Source organism: Siniperca chuatsi, linkage group LG17 (genome assembly GCF_020085105.1).
Source record: "Siniperca chuatsi isolate FFG_IHB_CAS linkage group LG17, ASM2008510v1, whole genome shotgun sequence".
Classification (NCBI taxonomy): Eukaryota; Metazoa; Chordata; class Actinopteri; order Centrarchiformes; family Sinipercidae; genus Siniperca; species Siniperca chuatsi.
In genome coordinates, this window is record NC_058058.1 from 9453062 (window position 1) to 9476354 (window position 23293).

Below are 23293 nucleotides of genomic sequence, written 5' to 3' on the forward strand. Positions count from 1 at the left end.
CTAGCTATGTTGCACCATCCATTTTTATTTTACCCTCCTTAGTTGGTGCATAGACTGCTTCACAAAAGAGGAATGCATTACAGGCAGTTATGACACAGGAGACAAATATGTCTTTTAAAAGAACTGTGTGAACTTAGCTAACAAGCTTGCATAGTAGCTTGGAGAGCTTTTTTCCATCATTAATAACCCTTAAATTTATTAAATGAACATGATCATGTACAATCTCAAGAACAAAATGCCAGGAGGAAGTAAACGGTCCAATAGAGGGAAAATAGAAAGAAAATCTGGGAGCTATTGTGACTTGTGACTAGCGCTATCATGTTCCCAGCTGGATAGCTTGTTAGCAGTTAGCAACTAGCCACAGTTCTAGAATCAAATATTTCGCAAAGGCGTGCAGATGATTTTCGCGGTGAAACTCTGGTCTCTATAATTTTAGTCAAAATTATAGTGAACCAAATTTACAGCCACAAATATAGTAAAATTGTTTTGTATGCACTCCAGTTAGAAAAGAAACAGTTGTTTTCGCAGTGATATAGGAATCTTAAAATGGTTTACAAAGAATCATGAGAGTTTTGTGCTTTCAAACAATGCATAGTTTATCAAGGTTAAGTGTAGATTGAGGGCTTAAAATTGCTACACATAATGTACCGTAACACCTCACTGTACTATATGATCATAATAACCTGTGAGGTAAATTCCACCCATCTAGAGTCATTTTCTGATATCTGTATTTACCTCCAATTTACTCAGACCTCTTGAAATCAACACACTTCACATCTCTTTTTTCCCCCCATTCATCCATTTCTGTAACTGCACTGCACTCTTCCGCATTACTACTGCACTGTCCTTTACCTCTCCTTACTGCACACCACCGTCCACAGAGTGCACCCACATAAGTGCGCTTATCTCACTATCAGCTGCCACACACACATAACCGCGCACTTCACTCAGGGGGGAAATATGCCCTCTCATTTCCTTTCCTCTCTCCTCTCTCCTCTCCTTTCTCCATTTGTCTGACTCACTCCATCCATCGACTCGCACCGTCAAAAGGAAGACAGAGGGAGAGTATTTACAGGCTTTGGTCTTTGCATGAGAAAGCAATTTCTAATAGAGGTCAACCCTGTATATGTGTGTGTGTGTGTGTGTGTGTGTGTGTGTATGCCTGGGGTTGTTTGTGTGTCTGTATATATCTGTATGCATGGGATTGTGTGTGGTTTGTGTGAGTGTGTGTTTGTGGAGGAAACAGCAGAGCCCGAGGGCCAGTTCTGGTTTAGCTGACACCTTTATGACCTGGGAGTGACAGGGCCGTCATTACATCAAACTCCCACCACGAACACACACACACACACAAACACACACACCAGCTGTTCCCTCTACCTCTCTTCTCATCCCTCTATCCCTCTGCCATTCCTTTGCCAAAGGTCACATTCAACTTCACTACCTCCCCTCTTTTCATCTTTTTTTTTTTACATCTATTTATCAACTTTCTTCTGCCTTTTGATCTTTTTTAATTCCCCTTTCTCCTCTCTTTATCATTACTCCTGCTCGCCTCCTTTGAGTAATTAACTTCCCAGCACCTGATGTTACAATTTCAATATTGATGTGACAGGTGCAGCTGTAAAAAACCAACAACAACAAAAAATTTAAAAAATGGCCATCCACTGAGTGTGCTCACTTAAGATGAAGTCAAAACAATCCAAGTAGACTGAATGTGGTTGTTTTCTTTGATTTTCAGGCTCATAAAAAATTCTGTTTTTAGAAACCAAATAAACACAAACAGAATCAGAAACAGAACTATTACAGCGTGTAATTAAGAAATTCTTTTTGTGCATGTTTAAGTTCTTTTGGTTCGCATGTGTTACAGCAGAGTGCACACATTTTTTCTGCCTGTTTGTATATCTCAGCTTTTAACTGTTAACTGTTTTTTTTCCCCCATCCATATCAGTCATCATTATACTGAATTCCTCGCTATCTGTGACTGTATGCTGTCTACCTGCTTATTAAGATTGTATGTTCAAGCTTATTTCTGATTGATAAACCGTTTGATCTTTAATTTTGATCCAAGCAACATGTATGCATGTTTAAGTGACATTTGAGCTCATATTTGTGTAATGTTTTATTAGGCTGAATGCGCACAAAGGCTGTTTTTTTTATATTAAAGCTGCACTTTTTTATATGGGTCAAATGACTATGTGTAATGTTAAAGGGCTCGAAGTGAGGAACCCTTGGAGAATAATCAGCAGACTCTGCCGTTCCCCTCCGCTAATTGTTTGGGTTTTAAGGCCTGAAACTTAAATGTTTTGGTTCGCGCACTGCTCTTATTAATAATTTCCACCAGCAGGCAGCTGTTTTCAGGGTAAAAGCCACTGTACACGCACAAAGCCACGTATTTCCCTCAAGAACTAGAGGCCAAAAACAAAGCTAAAAGGAGAATGCATATTGCTGTCAGGTGGCCTGAAACACAACTCCAGAAGAATGCTAATGTTGCTCTGTGTCTACTGGATATGTAATGTTCGCTAACACATTCCCAATATCAACTTTATAAGGTCATAATGTGTCCAATGTCGTGTTTACAGCTGGTTCTGCTGCCCCCAAGTGGCCAAGAAATCTATACATACAGCTTTGAGTACATACTGCAATTTTGTGATTTCAATTAATAGTTTGACATTTCTGTCAGGATACAATCCAAAAGGTTCAGCAACAAGTGTTTCTCATATAATTACAACTAATAATTGTAATGAAATCTGTATGACAATTTTGAGGCAGCTGCTTTTCCTTCTCAGTTGTTAAAATTCAGCCCTTTATACTCTGAAACAGCAACAAATCTATAGCTGATAAAGTTGGCATCTATAAAAACCAGCCGTGATAGGCCTTGTTCTGCATGCATCATTGTTGTGACTTTCCTACTTGGCTGCTACAAGCATCACTAGTGATTTTATGTATGATACGTCCACATCACACCAAGGAAGCTTGAAAATCAAAGAAAATCCAATTTTTGCCAAATGGGGAATTTAGTTCAATAATAATACAGTCCAGCCGGTATTATAATACATACAATATTATTGTAACATTATATAAAAAGAGCTGCATATTGCAGCTTTAATAATCAGGATCAATATGTAGCAAAGCACTCATGATTTAGCTGTAGCTGTGATTGTGTTTGTAAAGGATGGTGTGTGAGGTGTGTGTGTGTGTGTGTGTCTCAGGCTGCGTGTGTGCCGGTGATGCTGAGTAACGGATGGGAGCTGCCTTTCTCCGAGATCATCGACTGGAACACAGCCGCAGTCATCGGCGACGAGAGGCTCCTGCTGCAGGTAACGGCCCGAAGACAACACTCACACAAAACCACATGCTCTGTATGTCACCTGAAAACTGTACCAGACAGAGGAACAGCAGCAGTCCCACACCTGAAACAAAATCTTTTGATATCTCGAGCACACACTCCACTTTCTCCACTGATATTATCCAAGATCATGTTTTGTTATGTTTTCTAGTGGAGTGGTTGTCAGTTAAACAAAATTCAAGCAGCATACCAAGTCCTTGACTGCTTGAAAATGTCACTCAAAGCCTCACATTGTTATATGAGAGGGCAAATAAATAGAATGAGCAAATGGATTTGGCTGGAATTGCTTGAATTTCATGGTGGAAAAAGTAATTATGTGCCCATTAAATCTTGAATTGAATGAAGTGTGTAATAATATTGTTTGACATTGAGTTTTATAACGTCGGCGCTCCATCTGAGCTCACTCTGTGCAGCACCAGTGTGCCTGAGCCATCCTGAGTCTGTCTGTGGATTTATGTATTGTACAACAGTATGATGGGCCAAGGTGCATACAACATAAAGTACATATGGTATATATATTAATGTATGTTGTTCAATAAATGTGGGATAACTATACTGTACATTAGAAGTATTTACTTTCTATTTAAACCAGGACAAATATTTGGAAAATACTGTGCTTAAGATGTTTTTGCTTTCAAGGACTAAACTACACAGATCTTCAATTAAAAGTACAAAAGCATTCACTAAATGGCTGCCGTAGCATTTTAACTTTTCTTCTCTAATACAGTTTGATGACTGATAGTTGGTTTTTTAAATATTTTTTGTAAATTCCTTGTGTTGTGTGCTTCATTCCCTTAAATATAATCTCTTTTTGTCATCTGTAAATGCTACATTTTTCCTCATATTCTACCTTTTCAAAATAGCTTCCTTTGTTCCCCATACTAATAAATTTGGTAGACTTGGCAAACAAGACTGCTACCTGAGCTGTAGACTTTCAAGGAAAAGTTCGACATGTTGGGAAATACGCTTCTGACAGATGAGCAGACGAATACCACTCTCATATATGTCCCTTAAACATAGCGTTACAGCCAGCAGCCGGTTAGCTTAGCTTAGCACAAAGACTGGAAAAAGGGAGAAACAGCTAGCCTCGCTCTGTCCAAAGTTAACAAAATCCGCCTACCAGCACCTCTAAAGCTTACTAATTAACACGTAATATCTTGTTTGTTTAATCTGTACAAAAACAAAGTGTAAAAATGAGAAATTGCTAACCGCCAATCACAAAATGGCCCGTAAAATAGTGATTTTTCAATTTTGCAATGTGCAGACATGAGAGTGGTATTGAGCCTCTCATCTAACTCACGGCAAGAAAGTCAATTAGCATATTTCCCAAAACTGTTCCTTCAGTCACAAAAATGAGGACTTGAGGACACTTGAATATGGATTGAATATTGTGAGACTGGACTTTAATAGCTTGAGACTTGAAAGCAAAAACATCTCAAGTTTTGCTTGAAGGTTAATTTCTTGACCTCGGAAACAGCAGCTTGACAAAAACATTCTCAACACAAGGTGCCACATGCTTTCCAAAGTTTTCAACCACATCTTGTGGCCTTCCTCAGCGGACAGAGTTGCTCAGTAGTCATGGAGATAGTTTAGTTGTTACCACAAGACTCAAATGTGGAATTTTGGTCACATGATAACAGGAGGTCATACAGTATATGGGGGTGAGATGACAACTGAGAAACTCCATCCACCGATGAAGGCCACAGGTAAGTTGGACCTTATGGTGAGATTTTGACCTGGTAAAATCCTGGAACAAAAAAAAAACAAGACAGCAAAGGGACAGGCCTTAAATGGAAGCACACCTTTAATATTAAACTCTTAGGCCAACCATGTAATCTACAGTACTTCAGTAACACTGCTGTAAGCAAAATGTTCAAATGCTATGTAATTTTAAAGGTCAGCATTCAAAGACCTGAAAGACTGGCAACTGACTTGCAGTTTATTTATTAAAACTTGTGGCTTCACTTGAACTTTCCCTCAAGGACATGGGACTTGTCTCGAGAAGTGCTTTGAGGACACTTGGACTTGACCGAAATTACTATAATAATATTTGCTTTATCCTACAGTTCACAAGGCCTCCACACCTTAATGTGCTTTATCTGTTGATGGGAATTTCCTGAGTGTAACTCTGGGACCAACTTCAATCTTCCTGCCCCAGATTAGTACTGAGTGCTGACTGACTGCTGTTTGTCGTTTGCAGATTCCAACCACAGTGCGCTCCATCCACCAGGATAAGATCCTGTCCCTCAGGCAGCAGACTCAGTTCCTGTGGGAGGCCTACTTCTCCTCCGTGGAAAAGATAGTGCTGACCACACTGGAGGTGAGGATTCAAGACACATATGCATGCTCACGCATACACACAACCAGCCGCCCTTTTGGCCTCTCTGCCTTCCTCTCTCCTACTCCTCCATCATCAATCTTTCTCTCAGAGGGTTGCAGTGTCACAGCAGACTCTGCAATCTTAGCTTTATTCTCAGGCTTCTCTTTGGTCTCTTTGGTACAAGGCTAGAAGCAATATAGAAGGGTGGACAGAGAGCAAAAAGTAAATTTTAAGCACATGTTCACTGAGAATTTCTCACAAGCTTCTTTTTGTTTTACGAAAAGTGGGCAAAACAAGGTATTGCATTTAAATTGTGACTCCCTTTGTTTTTCTTTGACACTGGAATCTCCACATTTTACAACATATTAGCACAGTTTCTGCAATAGTATTGTTGATAAATGCGAAATTCATCATTAATTGTAGTAGTATTTGTAGTGGTACCAGAGGTATTAGTAGATGTAGTAGACGTTGTAGTAGTGGTTGTAGTTGAGGTCCTAAACAGCATTCTACTGTTTGTTACTGCTGTCATGAAGCAATTCAGCTCTAAGTACCTTGTTCATGGGCCCCAGAGTAGAGTGTGAACTTAGCTAAATGTTGCTAGCTAGTTTTGGGAATTCAAATCAGTGACCTTAAAATTATATTCAGCCCAAAATCTGTTTTTACTGTTACTGGTACTGTTTTTACCCCCAGTAGGCTTGAAAGGTGACTGTGATCAGTTAAAATGGATTCCATTAGTGACGTATAGTTTTTATAAAGTTTTTAATAAGTTTCTTAGGTCTTTAAGGTCCATGGAAACTTCTCAACTTCTGTAGCATATTTCACATCACCATAGTCCATCTTTATGATTTGTGTGTTTAAAACACACAATCATTTTTAGATCCAAAATATGGCTAAAGGCCAGAGTATGGTTGAAACAGTTCATACAACGTGTCATCCAACCATGTCTAAAGGCAAAAGTATTTGTAGCTCTTCCAAACGGCCACACTCAAAAGCAAGGCAAAAAGCCAACCGTGCACACTTTCAGACAGTTTGAAGGTGTTGCACTTGTTTGTGCACACAAAAAGTGACAGAAGTAGTTGTAAGGAATGAAAAAAGAGATGTTGAGGTCAGTTCAAACCCTGAATACTTTCTCAACTCTGCACACCTGGCCAATCACTGCGTAAGTGGCCGTGCTTAATAGATTGTTAGTTTCAAATGGTTACAAAAACCACCAACTTTGATGTCAGAAGGGTGTAGAGGGAGAGCACTTTGTTTGAAGCCTACTGACGCCGTAAATGAACAACTTCCGTCCCAGTTTTGCGTGTAAACTTGAACAGGAATTCAGACCATTGCTGAGTTGGAGGCAGGTTCGTTAAGGTAGGAAAGAGTGAGTCTGACCGAAGGAAGAGCAGGAGGCAAACATGTGCAAACCATTGCACATGCCTGCCTGCAAGCTTGACGGGGTCATGGATGAGGATTAGGATTGAAGCAGTATATTTAGCCATATTCAGGCAAAAGTATTAGTTTTTTGAGAAGTATGGATTATTACCATCAAAAGTGGTCGCTGTTGGAATCCATCCAATCCATGCCAACCACAGCTGCTGTTCTTGGTGAAGGACAAACCTACGCACTACAAAAAAGTATTTCATATTTAAAAGACATATTTAGGTGGAGTATCACTTTAAGTTCAGAAGCCTCCCTCCTTCCTCTGACCTCTTCTTGTCATGCGCATCCACTTTAACAACAATCCAGTTTAAAAAAATTTGTGACTGAAAAAACAATTTATCCATCCAATCCCCATCCCTCATTATTCAGTTTAAACAAGTTGTTTATAGATGCAGGGATAACACCTGGGCTTACTGCTAGCTTCATGCTGTGGTTACAAATGTCTTCTTCTTCCTGCCTCTTTTCTCACCCAAGTATCCGATCACGCATTTCATTTCCTCTCTTACTGTGTCGCTAAAGCCTCGGAGCAAGATTCCCCTCAGTGCTACAATCTTACTTACAGTATAATCTCTCAAATCTTACATCTGAATTTGAATTTTCCACACACACTCACACACACACACTCTCACACACACACACACACAAGCACCTGCACACTCTGAAAACACAGCGCACGTAATGTGTCGTGGCTTCAGTATCTAGAGTCTGTCTGATTATAGCTAGCTCTACATCTCTGGTCTGTTTGTTATCTGGCCCTGTCTCGCTGTGCGCTATCACACGCACACGCAGAGTCAGAAACACATCTCCATATGTCAAGGTGTGTCAGGCCAGATACACATGGCAACACCCAGGCATAACCTTGCTGACAAGTTGTCACTCCGCACTAAAGAGCAAGGTGACATGGCGAAAGTCTGTGACTCAGTGTGTGTATGTAGTTTGTCAGTGTATTTGTGTGTGTGTGTGTGTGTGTGTATGTGTTCGCATTGAATACAGCATGAGCTAAACGCTTAATCCTGACTGACTGTCCTGTAAAAAGAGCGAGGGGAGAGGAGAGCGGTGGGAGAAAGGGTGAAGAGGTGACATATGTAAATGGCATTGCTGTGGCAGCCCCCGAGATAACGAGCGACATGGTTTATTCATCCTGTCAAGTCTGACCCCCCCCCCTCCACTGCAGATCTGTGACGATACAAACACACACTCAAAACACGCACACACTGCGATATCTTGACAGATTGAATCTCCTCGCATGCATTTACAAACACACTTGCTTTTCTATTGACTTCCAACATCCACTCCAAACTGTGTGTGTGTGTGTGTGTGTGTGTGTGTGTGTGTGTGTGTGAAGATGGCGAGCAAGCAGGAAACATGAGTTCAACCCATCATGCAGCGTTTCCTGTCAGGAAGCGGACACATTTCGACCAATCACAAGGTCAATATAGCCGGCCCTGTGCTGCTGGTACACCTATTAAACTCACCTATTAAAGCCAAGCTCACAGTGCGCTCCCAGAGAAGCAGGATTTATCTATCATGCTCTAATTGGTTGATTGTGGCTGTTCTGGGGTGAGATTGAGTCGTCCATCATGTCCCGACTGAGGGCTGCCGACGGGGGAGGAGCTGCAGCCAAGCGAGCAAAATTGCCCCCTCATAAGGTGTAAGGGCTCTAGGTTTTTAAGGTGGCAGGCAGTGTTTTTATAGAGAAGTTAACGGATTTGGAGTTAATCTGTTCAGCTAAGGCAAATGGTTATCGACTGCCCTCAGGGACAAGGCTAGGGAAAGAAACTCACACAGTGCTGTTTTTTTTTTTCTCTTTATTCCCCGCCTCCAAATGATGAATTTTTATGTTGCTTTGTCAATATTATTACAATAAGCCCCCTCCAGCTATATCATTAACTGTTTTTACAATTTGAACAGTTATCAGCTGCTCAGCCCACCTGACTCCCTTTGCCCCTTTCTATATATCCGTCCTTTGAGTTACCAAGCCAGCAGCCGTCACCTCCCGATTCAATAGCGGCCATAAAACACAGCCGCAAACCTGTGTCTGTTTTACTGAAGCAATTTAGCATGGCTCAAGGGCACAGCAGCAATATCTCTTTCCTTCTGCCTGCGTGTTCAGCAGAGGCCGGCGGCGAGCTGCAGCTGAGGAAAACAGTGCTCATTTTCACGTCTGACTGTTTGACTGACTGCTCTATTTGGGCACAGAAAGGATCAGGGCAGGCCTGACTGACTGGTGCTTAGATACAGCTGATGACTTTGCCTGGCTCTTCTTTTTCCCCCCGATGGCCTCTGTCTGTGTGACTGACCGACGCAGATGCCTTTGACTTGCTGATCTGTTTACAAAAAAGGCCTCAGTTTGGTTTGTCTGCGGAGGAAATATTACACAATAACATAGATTTCTTTCAGCTCAGCTTTGTGCTACAGCGATTCACTCTTGACACAATCAATAGCTGCTATTGAGGTGATACAAAGCAAACATTTGAAAAGCTCAGCCAGCTTCTAACTTTCATCTAACGCCCACTGACTCACTTTTATAACAGTTTTTTCCCAGCTGCTCTAATTCACTGACTGGGTTTTGAATAATACTCTGAATATCATTCTGAATTGAAATGGGGATATTGGAAGTTGGAACATTAGCAGTGTTGGTATTCATTCACATTTATGACTATCTGCTTCTTGGCGTTTTTGTGTGAAAACTAATTTCGCAGTGTAAAATGTTTTATAGGTGTGATTACAAGGTTCATTGATCAAATCCTTAATATTTCATCCAGCATAATCTGAAAGGCAAACGTTTGTTCCTTTATCAACACAAATATTTCAGATTTTTATGAGTCCTCTGTGATCTGAATGAAATGTCATTTAAAAGTTTGTTTCAACTAGATTTTTTGCTAAGTCTGAATTGAAAAAGGAAACCTCACAAGTTGCAGAATGGCCTGAAGAATACAGAGACCATGCTGTAATTAAAACGTTTAATCCTGAACAGAAAGTGTCTCCGTTAATGGTTTTGTGGCTGTCAAAGCAACACGGATCTTTGAAAAGCTTTAAAGTTAGATCAAACTTTTTTTTCTCCACAGTTTGTCAGCATCTGTAACTTATTTTTGTTAGACTGTTGATTAACAATTACTCTTGATGTCTTGTGCACCATCTTATATGCATTTCTCTGTGATTCAGCATGATATGCATTTAGTACTTTTGGAAACGTTTCTTTCTTGTTACCAGTCCACCAACTTTATGGAATTACAATACTAAATCACTGGCCTTTAATAATAATTTTGTATTATTAGCTGCAATGAAAGATATTCTTTAATTAGTCAATGAAGTCAAGTTTATTTATGTAGCCCAAAGTCACAAGTTTGTCTCAAGACTTTACAATCTGTAGAACATACACACTACGTCCTTGGTTCAGAAAAGGAAAAAAATTAAACCGATCACTGTCTGAGGACAGACATACAAGAATAGGTGCCATATGTACAGAGTAGACAGAAGTAGCAGTAGTAGAATTACAATAACAAAGAAACAAAGTTAAATTATTAACAACCAGAAGGTTCACTTCCATTTTGTCCCATCATCCTATTTATAATTTAGCAAACACAATCATTCGCAGTCAAGAAGAAACTTTTTTTTCATTGAAAAACTGGTTAAAACTCCGCAACATAGAAATGTGACACGCCCTTGATACTTGATGTAAATCAACAGTCAGTAGTGTTGTAGCAGTAGTTTATTTGTAGTCTAATGTGTTTTTCTTGCTGTTTTCATGTACAGATCATCCAGGACCGCGTGTTGGAACACGGCTCCAGGAGCAGCCTGATGTGGAACAGTCACCCTGGGGGACTCTTCGCCCTGCCTCAGTACTCTGGATACCTGGGAGACTTCCCCTTCTACTACGCCACACTGGGTCAGTAACACACACACACACACACACCCAGAAGCAGAGACACATCATAAACTGTACTAAGTGCTGTTACATAACAGCAATAACGCTTTTACTGTACACACCTGTGTAGCAATGAACTGAGCTGTAAAGGTTGGTCGGGAAAGTTTCTTCATCATCATCACTCTAGCACCAAATATTTTGTTACAACTTTTGTATAAGAAAAGACTTTCCATAAATTTTGGTCCAGCTCAGCTATGGATTTGGACCTTGTCTGAACAGCAGAAATATGGCCTTCAGCCCTGATCTACTGCCCTCCTCGACTGGCTGTGTCTAGCAGCAAGTGGAATGGAGGAATGGGCCTTTGACGGATGTTTGTATTAGTCCTGCTGACACACCAGCCCGTCCATCATTGGTTTTTGAGTCAGCATTGCTTCTGCTGCTACTGCTGCTGCCGCTGTGGTGAGGCCAATTCCTCCCGCTACGGTTCAGCAGCACCGAGTTTTCTGCCGCCACATAAACATATGACCCAGGAGTCTCTCCATCCCTCACTTCTTCACTCCATCATCATCCAGCGCTGCCACAAGCATCCACACACATACACTCATACATGCGCAGACGCGATAGTACAAACGCACAAATTCAGTTGATGGAACACCCAAGGTGGAGAGCTGATATGAAAATGGATGAGCACGGTGACAGGCAAGTTTATTTGTTTGTCAAAGAGGAAGCAATTAAAACACAAGTGGGTTTTTAGGAGACAAGGTGGCTTGTCGCTGATGGATAAAAGAGTAAAATCAAAGAAGGAGAGTTTGTTTCCAAGTGACACTTCTTGTTCTCTAAGAGCCAAACACACACACACTCATCATGCATATTAACAAACACAGCGGGAGCAGAGTTTGTTTTTGCTGCTTTGGTAAAATGGACGTTTCATTTAGAAGCCGAAAAAGATACTGGATTTTTCTGGCAGGTAACAATATGTATAGTATACTTGAGAATAAAATCCCTTAACAATATATATTTGACCATGCTTTTTTTTTTTACATTAAATCCAAGATAACAGTACATTTTTAACAGTTAACATAATGGTAATTTAGATTATATAACTATAAATTAAAACAAAACTATATTAAATTTGAATGGAGAAAAATTTAAGGCAATACCAATAAAACATTTATCACTGCAGTTTACTGCTTTGCAATGCCTTACTGCATATCTGCCAAGACACCTATACTGATACACACTCTGTGGCCTAAAGTATGTGGACACCAGAACATTACCATGGGCATTAATATGCTGCTATAACTGCCTTCACTCTTCTGGGAAGGCTGTTATAGCAGCATAATAATGAACCTGGCTGCAGGGATTTGCTCCTATTCAGCCACAAGAGCGTTAGTCAGGTCAGCCACTGATGTTGGGTCATAAGGCCTTTTTATCCCTGAGGTGGTGGAAGGGGTTGAGGTCAGGTTCTGTGCAGGCCAGTCGATTTATTCCAAAACTCAGAAACCAAACCAAACTGGTAAGACAATGACCTGGCTTTGTGCACAGGGTAACTGTCATGTTAAAACAGGAAAGGGCCTTCCTCAATCTGTTGCCATAAAGCTGGAAGCACACTGTTGTCTAAAACAATGGTTCCCAACCTGGGGTTCAGGTCCCCTTCAAGTGGTCACAAGATAAATCTGAGGGCTTGCGTGATGATTAATGGGATAAGAAAAAAGAAAAGTTCTGCTACAATATTTTTGTTTGTGTGTGTTTGATTTGGACTTTAGTCTTAACTTTGCTGTTTTCTTGTAAAATGTTGGATAGCTTCGCCTTGTTTTTCCTGTAACAATTATTCAAATGGAACAATCTGAAAGTTTTTGAGGGGGGAAATCACTCTCTGGTGCTCACTGCTCTCAATGCATAGACATAGTAGCCTGTGATGGTGGGTTGCAAGAAGACACCCCTTCATTGTAAGGGGTCACAAGCCAAATAGGTTGGAAATCTGTTGGTCTAAAATATCAATTATGTTGTAGCATTGAAACTTTCCTAAATTAGAACTAAACCAAGAAAAACAAACCCAGACTAAAAGTACACAAATGTATGTAAACAGGCTTGTCCACATACTTTTGGCCATATAGCATATATTAGCTAACCAGTGTCATTGTGGGTATTTAATGGACTCAAATAGCTGAATTAATCCTAAACCAGCCTTTTGTGTTGCTATAAGCATTTAACTGGTGAGATGTGTAATGTGCTCATACAGGATGTGATAAAAGCCACTGAGAATCATGTGCTAAAGGCAGAAAACAGCATGCACATCCAAAATTTAAAATCTGCTGCATGACACTAATTCTGCTCCAGGTTTTGTTCAATGTTTCATGAAAGTCTGTTTATGAGCTTGTTACAAATTTACATCCCAGATGTTTAAAAACTTTGTACACTCAACTTTTTCATTACAAATCACAAGGATAGTTTACCAAGTTTTAAGACTGCGTATATTCCTCATCATAAAAGTTGCTCGGTGGCGGAAAGGAGACTCCTCTAATGCTATCTTGTCTGCGCCATGCTTTGTTGGTTTGGGTTAGATTAGATTTAAATTAGGAAAAGTTGAACGTCCTCTATGATCCGTCTTGCTCAATATCTTATTTCCTGCTCATTTTCAGCCTCAATTACTCTATTCCAACATCAAGTCAGGCTGAATTTAAAGTCACATCAGCACTTAGTCGTCTGTTCATTGGGTTCCAGATACAGCTGAAGCGTTTCCAAAATGAAATATTCAGTGATCAAGAGATTTGGCATTTTCAAAACACATTAACGTTGTTGAATATTTTAAGACTTTTCAATCATCTATATTTTTGAACCGCTGACAGACTCGTTTCAAGTAACATCTTTCACTGAAAATAGTTATGAAGTGTTTGGAAACGAGAGCCTTTAGTTCTCGTGCAACTTTATTTTCTTCAAAGAGCCTGAAATTACACTGATGGCTGACAGTCGGCTCGCCGTGTTCCAGCCAGCATTGTTTTTCTGGATTTGTTAAGCTGCATTATTGAGTGACCTTCTTTCTGTTGTGTTTCAGGTATTAAACCGTACCCCAAGTTCACAGCGGTCATCCATGCTGTTTCCCCTCTGGTGTCCCAGTCCCAGCCCATACTCAAGCTCCTGGTAGCTGTGGCCAAGTCCCAGTACTGTGCACAGGTAAAGGATTTATTCGTGTGTGTGTGTGTTTTCACTGCCGCATCCCCAGAATCCTCCACTGATCTCCACCTTGCCTCCCCAAATTGCGCCGCATTATGTGGCTCACACAGCTGCTTTGCGATCACATTTTCCAACCAGAGCAACAACAGTGCTCATCCTCCATCCCTGTGTGTGTGTGTGTGTGTGTGAGTACGTGTGTATTAATTAGAGCAGCAGTTTGGAGTGGTGCTACATCTGTCTCCATGGCAGTGAAACCCCCTTCAGCACAGCTGGAGACGGCATGTATTGATTCCCCTGCTTGCTCCTTACCAGCACGGGAAATGAAATGGAATTTGCTCCCCAATGGCTGGTTTTTGTGTGTGTGAGTGTGGGTGTTTATATGTGTGTCTTTGTTTGTTTGTTTTGCCAGTAGCAGTGTATGAGTAAGCAAGTTTGTATTTTGTGTAGGAGGGGTGTGTTTCCATGTAAGTGCCATGCATGAATGTGCAGCTCTGTGATTGTGTGTTAGGTGTATGAGTGTTTGGGCAGTGGAATATACAATATGAATGTGTGTTTACGTAGGCGGGATGCTTGTACATGTGTGTATTTCATGTGTGTATTTGTGTACATACCGTCCGTCTGAGCAGTTAACATGTCGACTCTCTGCATATCCATGTGTGTAGGGCTGAGTATTATTTGAAATGTTTTGATATTAGTGCCGATGCGATACCTTGGTTCCAGTCCTGATACCAAAACAATACTTTGTTCAATACCTTATTTTGAGGAATATAAACAAAGAACAAGCAAATAAGTGGAGAATGTTTTGTTAACTCAAGTCAAGAATGAACTGTCAAGCTCAACTTTTTAGCCAACACGGACGAGAACATTTGCGATTCCAAGGCAACTGAGCAAACTTAATCTGCTGATGGAGACCGTGTGATACTGTTGAAAGCTGTAGAACAAGCGAGTAAGTGGCCATTGAGTGGAGATTTGTTTTGTCAAGTAGCAAAATTAAATTAATCATTTAAATACACAATTGCCTGATCAGAAAATAGTTTTGTGCTACAGACACATTTCAGCCGGTACCAAAAAAGTTCAATATCCAGCTCTACCTCTGTGTGTTAAAACCCAAACTGCACATCCCGTTATCGACGCACTTTCAGCCAACCTCAGAAACACTCTCCCATAATAGCAGGTTTATTGAGTAAACTCTGCCTTCTTCTTAATTTTTATGGAGGTGCTTTTGTGTTTGCGTACTTCAGGCTGTGCATGCATGAGTGGGAGAGCCAGGTACACAGCCGGGGTGTTTTCTTCCACTCTCCGCGTACAGAAGAGAAGAGAGAGGGGGTTGCTGCTGGGCTACGAGCGGATGAGGAAAGGGATATAAATAAATTAATGGGAGGGAGAGTATGAAAGGACATAGAGGATGAAGGAGGCTAAATTGGACACAAGAAAGCTTCTTGCCTTCTGATACAGTGGCCTCCTGCTGTGTGTGAATGTGTGCACAAAGCGTTTCTTCCACTCGTGCTTCAGATACACGAACAGTTTCTTCACCATTTTCATCCAGTCATATATACACACACGCAGGCATTCATACACAGTGCCACCATCAGCACCCTGAGAGGGTTGGTGAGCTGACAGAGACACCATCTGTCTTTCTAATCAAACAGGAATAGAACGCAGCAAGAGTGGATTAACACCTTTCTCAGCTGTGTGTGTATGCAGAGATCCAGACTGTATACCTGTTGTTATCTTACAATGACAAACACTTTCTTCCCCAGATTCAGCCTCATTAATGATGCTTGTTTTGTTTTTTATCTATATTGGCTTATAATGATGAGATTAACAGCTGTATGTCATCTTTTTTCTTTTTTCACTCCACTAACACAGCTGCTGTAGTCACAAGGCAACACCTTAATACAGACATCCAAATGGCTTCAAGCTCATAATTTAGCAGGTCCAGTCAGGGTGCATGCAGTGTCCCTGAAGGGAACCACTGCTGCATGTGACATAGTTAATGTCAGAATAATGTGAAACTTTATTGATCCCTGCAGGGAAATTCTTGTGGTTCGTCTCCATCAGGGACATCTGAGCCCAGTGTCAGCCACAGCTCTGCACAGTGGAACTGGGATGGATTAATTTACTGACTTTTTCAAGGACATTTCAGCAGGGCAGATGTTAGCTGACACAACTGAACACTACTCGACTAGATGCTGATGATGTGTTCCTATCACTTTCCTCATCACTAATTGGGTATTAATTCCCCATTATTCAAGTTCAGGCAAACCAGTATCTAGGGATAAAAATACATTAATGTTGGTTGTGTTTTGCGCTCTGTTTTGCCTTTGTTCGTCTTTGTCTCAGTTTATATAATAATTTATCAACCTCAATTTTATGAGAAGATTCACTAAACTGTACCTATAAAGTATATAATAAACTACAATAACGTACAATTAACGATACTCTTTTTGAGTGTTTAGCATGATTTTTTTTCTGAAAAAAAAACAAAACAAAATTAAGTTTGCTGAATATGCCAGCATTCATACTAAAATTGCTCAATTTTGGAATGTGGTTTTGATGGACGTGATTGTCCCACTATGCTGTGCAACAGAAATGAAGGCAGATGGTGGTGCTACAGCTCCAGGCAAAACTCAGAAAAAAGCAAACTAATAAATCACAAAAATACATTACTTTTTTTACCAGCTATTTATAAAGTTTTCAAATTTGAAAATGGGGGGGGGTGTGAAGTTTTCATTTGATTTACAGTATCTTCACATTCTTCACAAAACCTGTTGGATCTCATTTCTAGCCGACAACCGTCAATTTTGTCGGCTGAAATGACAACTCTCACTGGCAGACTTAATACCTGTTAGCTAGGTAATTAAGCTAATGTTAACTGCTCTTTTAATCTTACCACCTGACATGTTTTCAAAGGAGAATCTTGTAAAAGGGTCTTAAATATGCACTTGATGGCTACATCCATGATATTGTACTAAAAGACTGAGGCTAAACCTGCATGTCCCAGGCAAAAAGTCAACATCCTCACCAGTTGATGTTCTATGTACATAAAGAAAACTGCATTGCTCTTGCATTGCAGTGAAGAGCTAGTCAGACCTAGTATAATAAGTATGATAAGGAAAAACATATGATCAGTTATTTCTTTGCTTACCTTACATACTTAAAGTAAGTTTTCACATTGCAAGGGAAAGGGCATTTAGGATGAGGACTTTAGCAAATATGACGCTATCTTGTGTAACGTTTGCTAGTGTTGCTAGACTGTAAAGTTTCCATAATCCAATAAAGAGAAGGAGCTGCTAACGTTAGCTTAAACTCTGATAGCATTCAGGACCGGTTTCGACACAGTGGGTGTGCTAAGCTTGACTGGGGCTTTTTTTTTTAACATAACCTGTAACTAAACTAACAAAATAATAAATAATGCTCAGCTACTACTGTAGGTAGTAAGCTAGTTTGCCACACATGCTAACAATCTGCAGTATATTAGAGCACATAAACGCACCGTCAGCCCATTCCTTACACTTTTATATGAAAAGGCTAAAAAACACACACACCACTCCAAACTCTCTAAATAACAATTATTGCTATTACTACAGCCCCATTCACAATGCTTCAACATGTGGAGAAATCCAAATCTTACTGTTGCTAAGCTATGATTGAAAAATCGCCATTCGGGGGAGGATGTTTAGTAAACAGTCATTTTGTGTCACAAAATAGTTCCACATCAAATTGTTTAAGGGCAGACAGGAGTCCTGTCATGTGTGTGTATATGTGCGTGTTCCCCATCAAACATTAATGAGGTCTGCAGCCGAAGTTGCAGTGAATGGGGAAGGTTAACTCCATGTGACATTTCCATGTTGGCTGATCTGCATGTCGCTGAACAGCAGTCCAGGTCGTATAAAACACGATGTGACTGTGGTTGGACAACACGAGTCCTTTATGTAAAACATCATCTGATTGGCGGGTGGAGCGTGACATCATATGGGCTGGGGAATGTGTTCAGCGACATGTCGTAGAAAGAAAGAAATGAAACCTGACAATGTGACGTGATTGGTTATGGACTGAATTGTACAAACCACTCTGGAACCATTTGGAACCAACCAATTGGAAATATTTTATCACCTCACTTGCCCTTCTGGCTCTTTAAAATTCAATCAGCCTGTAATAAGGTGACATTTGCCGGCCGCAGGTCACGTAAATGTCACATGTTGATTCAGCAACAACCTGGGAAGTGTGCTGCGAGTTGTTTTGGTTAGAGGAAATCAAATTAGATACAAGTTACAGTATTTGGTGCAGGTAATAAGATCCTTCTTCTTTCTTTTAGATCATTGTCCTGTGGAACTGTGACAAGCCTCTCCCTGCTAAGCACCGCTGGCCTGCCACCTCAGTGCCCGTCATCGTCATCGAGGGAGAAAATAAGGTGAGCCTGAACACACACACTCCTCCTCTCAGTTACCTTAAAGGTGTGATTGCTATCATTTCTAATTACGTAGCTCATCTTATGCATATCCTCAAACTGTAAAGCTACTGTATCTTGGCATTTTATTAAGTCTGAGAGTTTCTGGGTGTTAATGAGTTTCGATTTGTGCTCCACTGATTTCATTAAAGGACAGTTTGTGTGGTTTTAATTAAAGCTCAGTAATGGGAATAATATACATTGGGTGGGGGGGCATGGCTGAGAGGCTAATGCATATTGTTAGGAAAGATAAGGAGGTAATAAAGTGTAAATGCATAGTAGCATTTATTTATTTTTAATGTATTGCTGTTTATTCTTGACTTTAATCACAAATAAATATCTAATTAACTGAAGGAAGTGACAAAAACTCTCTGGAGAAATAAGTTACAGTTGAGTTGCAATATACACAATAAATACATGTCCAGAAAACAAAACTCAAGATCTTCACATCTATGCAGCCATTTAAAACTCATAATTACAAAATCTATATTTAAATCTATGTTTTCTTAGGGATGCAACTAAAGATTATTTTCATCATGTGCTGATTATTTTCTCGATGGATCGTTTAATTGTTTGGTCTATAAAATGGAAATAGAAAAAAATTGCATGTTTTGTTTGACTAACAATATATATTTGGTTTACAATCATATAAAACAGAGAAAACAAATCGTCATATTTGACAAGTTGAAATCAGAGAATTTTGCCTTTTTTAGTGTGTGAAATGACTGAAACGATTACGCAATTATCTTAACTATCTTGATACTTGACAATGAATTTTGTGTTCATTAACTAATTGATTAATCAACTACTCCTTTCAGCTCTAATGTTATTATTTCTTTCTTAACACATCTTTTTACATAACATTTTCAAGTACACGTGAGAAAAAGGTTTAAATATGACTCAGAGCTTTAAAAACAAAATGAAATGTGCATTAAAAAAATGTTTTTATGTGTGGGCATCAATTTTCTCAGCATGTCAGTTTAGAGATGTCTTGTTTTTTGTCTGTTCTTATGACTGACACTGTAATAAGAGACACATTTTTTCCCATGTTGTTTTTTAACAAGTTAACCCTCCAGCCAAACATAACCCAGAGCCCTGAGCCATGAGCATACCTCAGTGGCATTTATTATGACAACCCTATTAGGCTTTTATGCTGAAAACTCTGCCCTGTTGTTTATGTTGACCTCCCTGTGACCTCTTCTTGTCAAAGTCAAAGGTCAGACGTGGACACACAGGGTGATATTTACAGATCCGAGCTCAGTTTTACACTTTCCAAGCTCTCTGGTTGCTCATCTGTATTCCGAGATGTCAGACTCATCCGAGATGCTGTCTTCTCTCCCCTCCCGCTCGTGAGGACTTAACTTCACCTGCCAATCAGAGGAAGTGGTTTTCACATCAGTGTCAGTCACTCGGCGGTAGGCTGGGTTTATGGTTTGCGTCTCCCCGTGGCTCTGAGTGGTTTCTCCCAAGCTGTCAATCACAGCGGGAGGGCTCCGTGTGTAGCTGTGTGTCCGTGAAAAGCGAGCAGAACAGGCTTAGCATACTGCCGTTTTTTTTGTGTGTGTGTGTGTGCCAGGCAGCCTGTTGTGGTTGTGGCGGGTTCTGTGTTTACCGTGGCGAGCCAAGCTGTGTTCCTCCACCGCACAGAGGGAGACAGAGAGAGAGAACCTTCATCCCTTTCGCCTTTTTTCCTGCCACTTTCTTGCTTATCCCCTCTCTCTTTCATTCCCTTCCTCACTCATAGATCTTATCTTTTTCCCTCTTCTTCATTTCTCTTCCTCTCATCTTCTTTTTGCTTCTATCACTGCATCATTCTCTCCTTTCTTCTCTTCATTTGCTTGTTTTCCTCAGGACTGGAGCCAGAATTTTAGAAATACTGAGTTCATGAGTCTATTTTTTTAAATGATTTAGACGTCTCATATTTTATTTTTTCAGTCAACGGTTCAATTTTATTTTCTATAAATTTTATTTCCAAACATGAAGGCCTAAATTCTGATTCAAAGCTTCCACACTGCCAGCTAACTCCTTTATGTATTTATTTATTTATTTATTTATTTATTGTTAACCTAAAAGAAGTAAAATTTAAATATATTGAATCTAAAATAATCTAAAAATACCAGAAGAATCCCAAATAAATTTCAATTTTACATAAAGCATTTCAAACGCTTGTTGCCAAAAGTAAAAATTAGCCTGGATTAGCTATTGTTGCTAACAGCGTGGGGATCTATTTCCAGGGAAACTTACCGGCTAGCCAAACTAGCTGCGTATAAATCTGTACATGCCGGTTTGTTTATGCTGTGGATCGTTATTTAGTGTATGTGCTAGCTAAAGAAGTTGTAGCACACAAGAGAAGATGATTTGTGCCTGCAAGTTTCTGAATTGCAAGAATAGAATGACAAGATACACAACGTACAGTTTTCATCAACTGCCACTACATTGTAAAGCAAGTTGTGGCTAATTGCTCTACAAATTGAGAATAAGACCCAGGTTGAAAAATGGCAGAATTTACTTTCCTTCCTCGTTTATTTTGAGTCACTCCTATGTATACCATCTTGCTGCCATGAATTCTCACTAACGCACTAAATGTGTGTCAATCCGCAGCTGAAAATAGCCCCCAACAAATGCATTATCCACTCCTGTTTGAAGAACGTTTGCTAAAAAACTACAGTGCCCATCTGTTTTTGGAAATTACTGAGCCTTTTTAAAAAATGAAATGATATATTTGTGATCTGTTTTTAAAGTCTTCATGAGCTTGGGGCGGAGTGACACAGACATGGTAGCATTGTTAGTTTTGGACTTTTCATGGGATTTGTTAACAATAAGAAAAACATACGAATAACTTATCCTTCAACATTCCCCTCTTTTCCTCCCTCTGTCCTTCCCTCTGTCATTCTCTCTGTCTCTCTGGCACGGTGGCCAAAAAGCTGGTTTATGACTGTTGATTTAAGCCGTGTGAGAATCCCAGCAGCGCTTAATATGGTTTACAGACACTGGTGGTCCTCCTCTCTCCTTTCACTGTCTCTCTCCTCTGCTGCTGTCCTTTAGAGAGGAGGAGGAATGAGGAAGTGCTGCAGGCAGATTCTTGCTGTAAGAGCTCACGTTCCTGGAGAGCACCAGGAAGCCCCAGGCTAATATGTCGCACTTCTAACATTACAAACCATCTGGGGGTTGGAAACACCAGCCTCTCATCCTCACTTTCTTTCTTTTTCTTTTTTCCATCTCTTTCCCTTTTTGGTGTTTGTCTCGCCGTCACTTTCTCCCCTCCTGTTTGTTTTCTTGTTCTCTCTCCAACTCTTCTTCGCTGGTATTTTCTGTAACATGTTCTGCTGAAAAACAAGCGGAGACCATGGAGCAGAGAGATGGGATTGTTTTGTTTCTCTCTTTACGCCCAGAGGAAATTACAGCAGTAATGATGACACTAGAAATGAGAGGGAGGTACCTCTCACTTCTCATTTTCTCCATCCTTTTCTTCATCTGTAAATACTGTCACTCACACACCTCGGCTCCTCCACCCTGTTAGAATCTGAGCAACAGGCAAAACTTTCAGCTGCTGTTGTTGCCTCTGGAGGGTTTTCGGAGAGAGGAGAAGTAGATGGCACTCGACCGGACCGACATCTGACATCGGCCTCAACTGCTCTGTCAAGGGTCAGTTGTGTGAGGTGGTGTTAGCGGGAAATGGGGAGATGTACATGTAAAATTACGCTCTGGAAATCTGTGTTAGATTAAATAAGCAATTTTAAGACATCACCTTGGTCACTGGGAAACTGTGATGGGCATTTTTCAATATTTTATGACATTTTATACCCTAAATGCTTGGTCGATAATAAAAGTAATCATTAGTTGCAGCACTAGAGTGGATAACAGGCTTTACACAGCTCGACAGTAAAGCCATGTATTCTTTTCTTGGTGTTTGTTGCTTCCTTCGGCTGTAGGAGTGATGAAGACCTGTTGAGAGCGAGGTCACGCTGCTGGCGCGCAGCAGGTAGACAATGCCATGTGTTTATAGAGGAAAGAGGAACACTGACTATTCTTAAATGTAAATGTAATGGCTTTTCAGTGCAGGTGGTGTTTTTAAAGTACAGAGGCCTGACCTTCAGAGCTGTGCTGAATAACTGACTGTGTGTGTGTGTGTGTGTGTGTGTGTGTGTGCGTGTGCATGTATATACTGTGTATCTCGATGTGTTTGTGTGCCTACCATTAAATGCTATGCATTCGTGAGCTGTTTCTTGTTTGTGTGGGAGGTTGTTTTTTGAGTTCGAGCACACATCAAGTTTACAAAACGCACACTCTTCCTCAACGAGAAGCTGCTGTTTCCGAGCGCTTTTCATCACAGCAACAGACCAAAGACTTCCCGTCTAAATATCCTCAAGATGTTGATCTTTCCGTCCACCCACCAGGCCCCGGCCACCATCCCTCTCTCTGCTTCCAGTAAATATTCAAGGACCGTCATGTGTTATACAGTTTGGTTTCATTTGCCGTGAAATATTCATATTCAGTTTTTCTACAGTTGTGGAGAGAAACGGTAAATTTGTGCCATATGTAGGAGTCATGACTCATGCTGTATGTGTCTGCCTGCATTTATGTGTTGTTATTGATTTAAAAGAGAAAGACGACCCTGCAGCAGTAATGGAAACTTGTATCAGCACTCTGTCACTGTTGAAAACAATGGGGAGCAGCATGCAGTAAAGCGTAGGATATTGGCTTTTCTCTTCT

At 40.4% G+C, this 23293-nt stretch overlaps 1 protein-coding gene across 1 annotated transcript in view; it reads left to right on the plus strand.

Annotated features, from left to right (window-relative positions):
• ext1b (exostosin glycosyltransferase 1b) overlaps nt 1-23293 on the plus strand; it is a 124353-nt gene that overhangs the window by 88816 nt on the left and 12244 nt on the right. The window contains exons 3-7 of the mRNA XM_044170621.1: nt 3207-3314; nt 5544-5663; nt 10845-10977; nt 14012-14130; nt 18449-18544. Of these exons, the coding sequence (XP_044026556.1) occupies nt 3207-3314; nt 5544-5663; nt 10845-10977; nt 14012-14130; nt 18449-18544 (576 nt within the window). The remainder of the gene's footprint in view (nt 1-3206; nt 3315-5543; nt 5664-10844; nt 10978-14011; nt 14131-18448; nt 18545-23293) is intronic.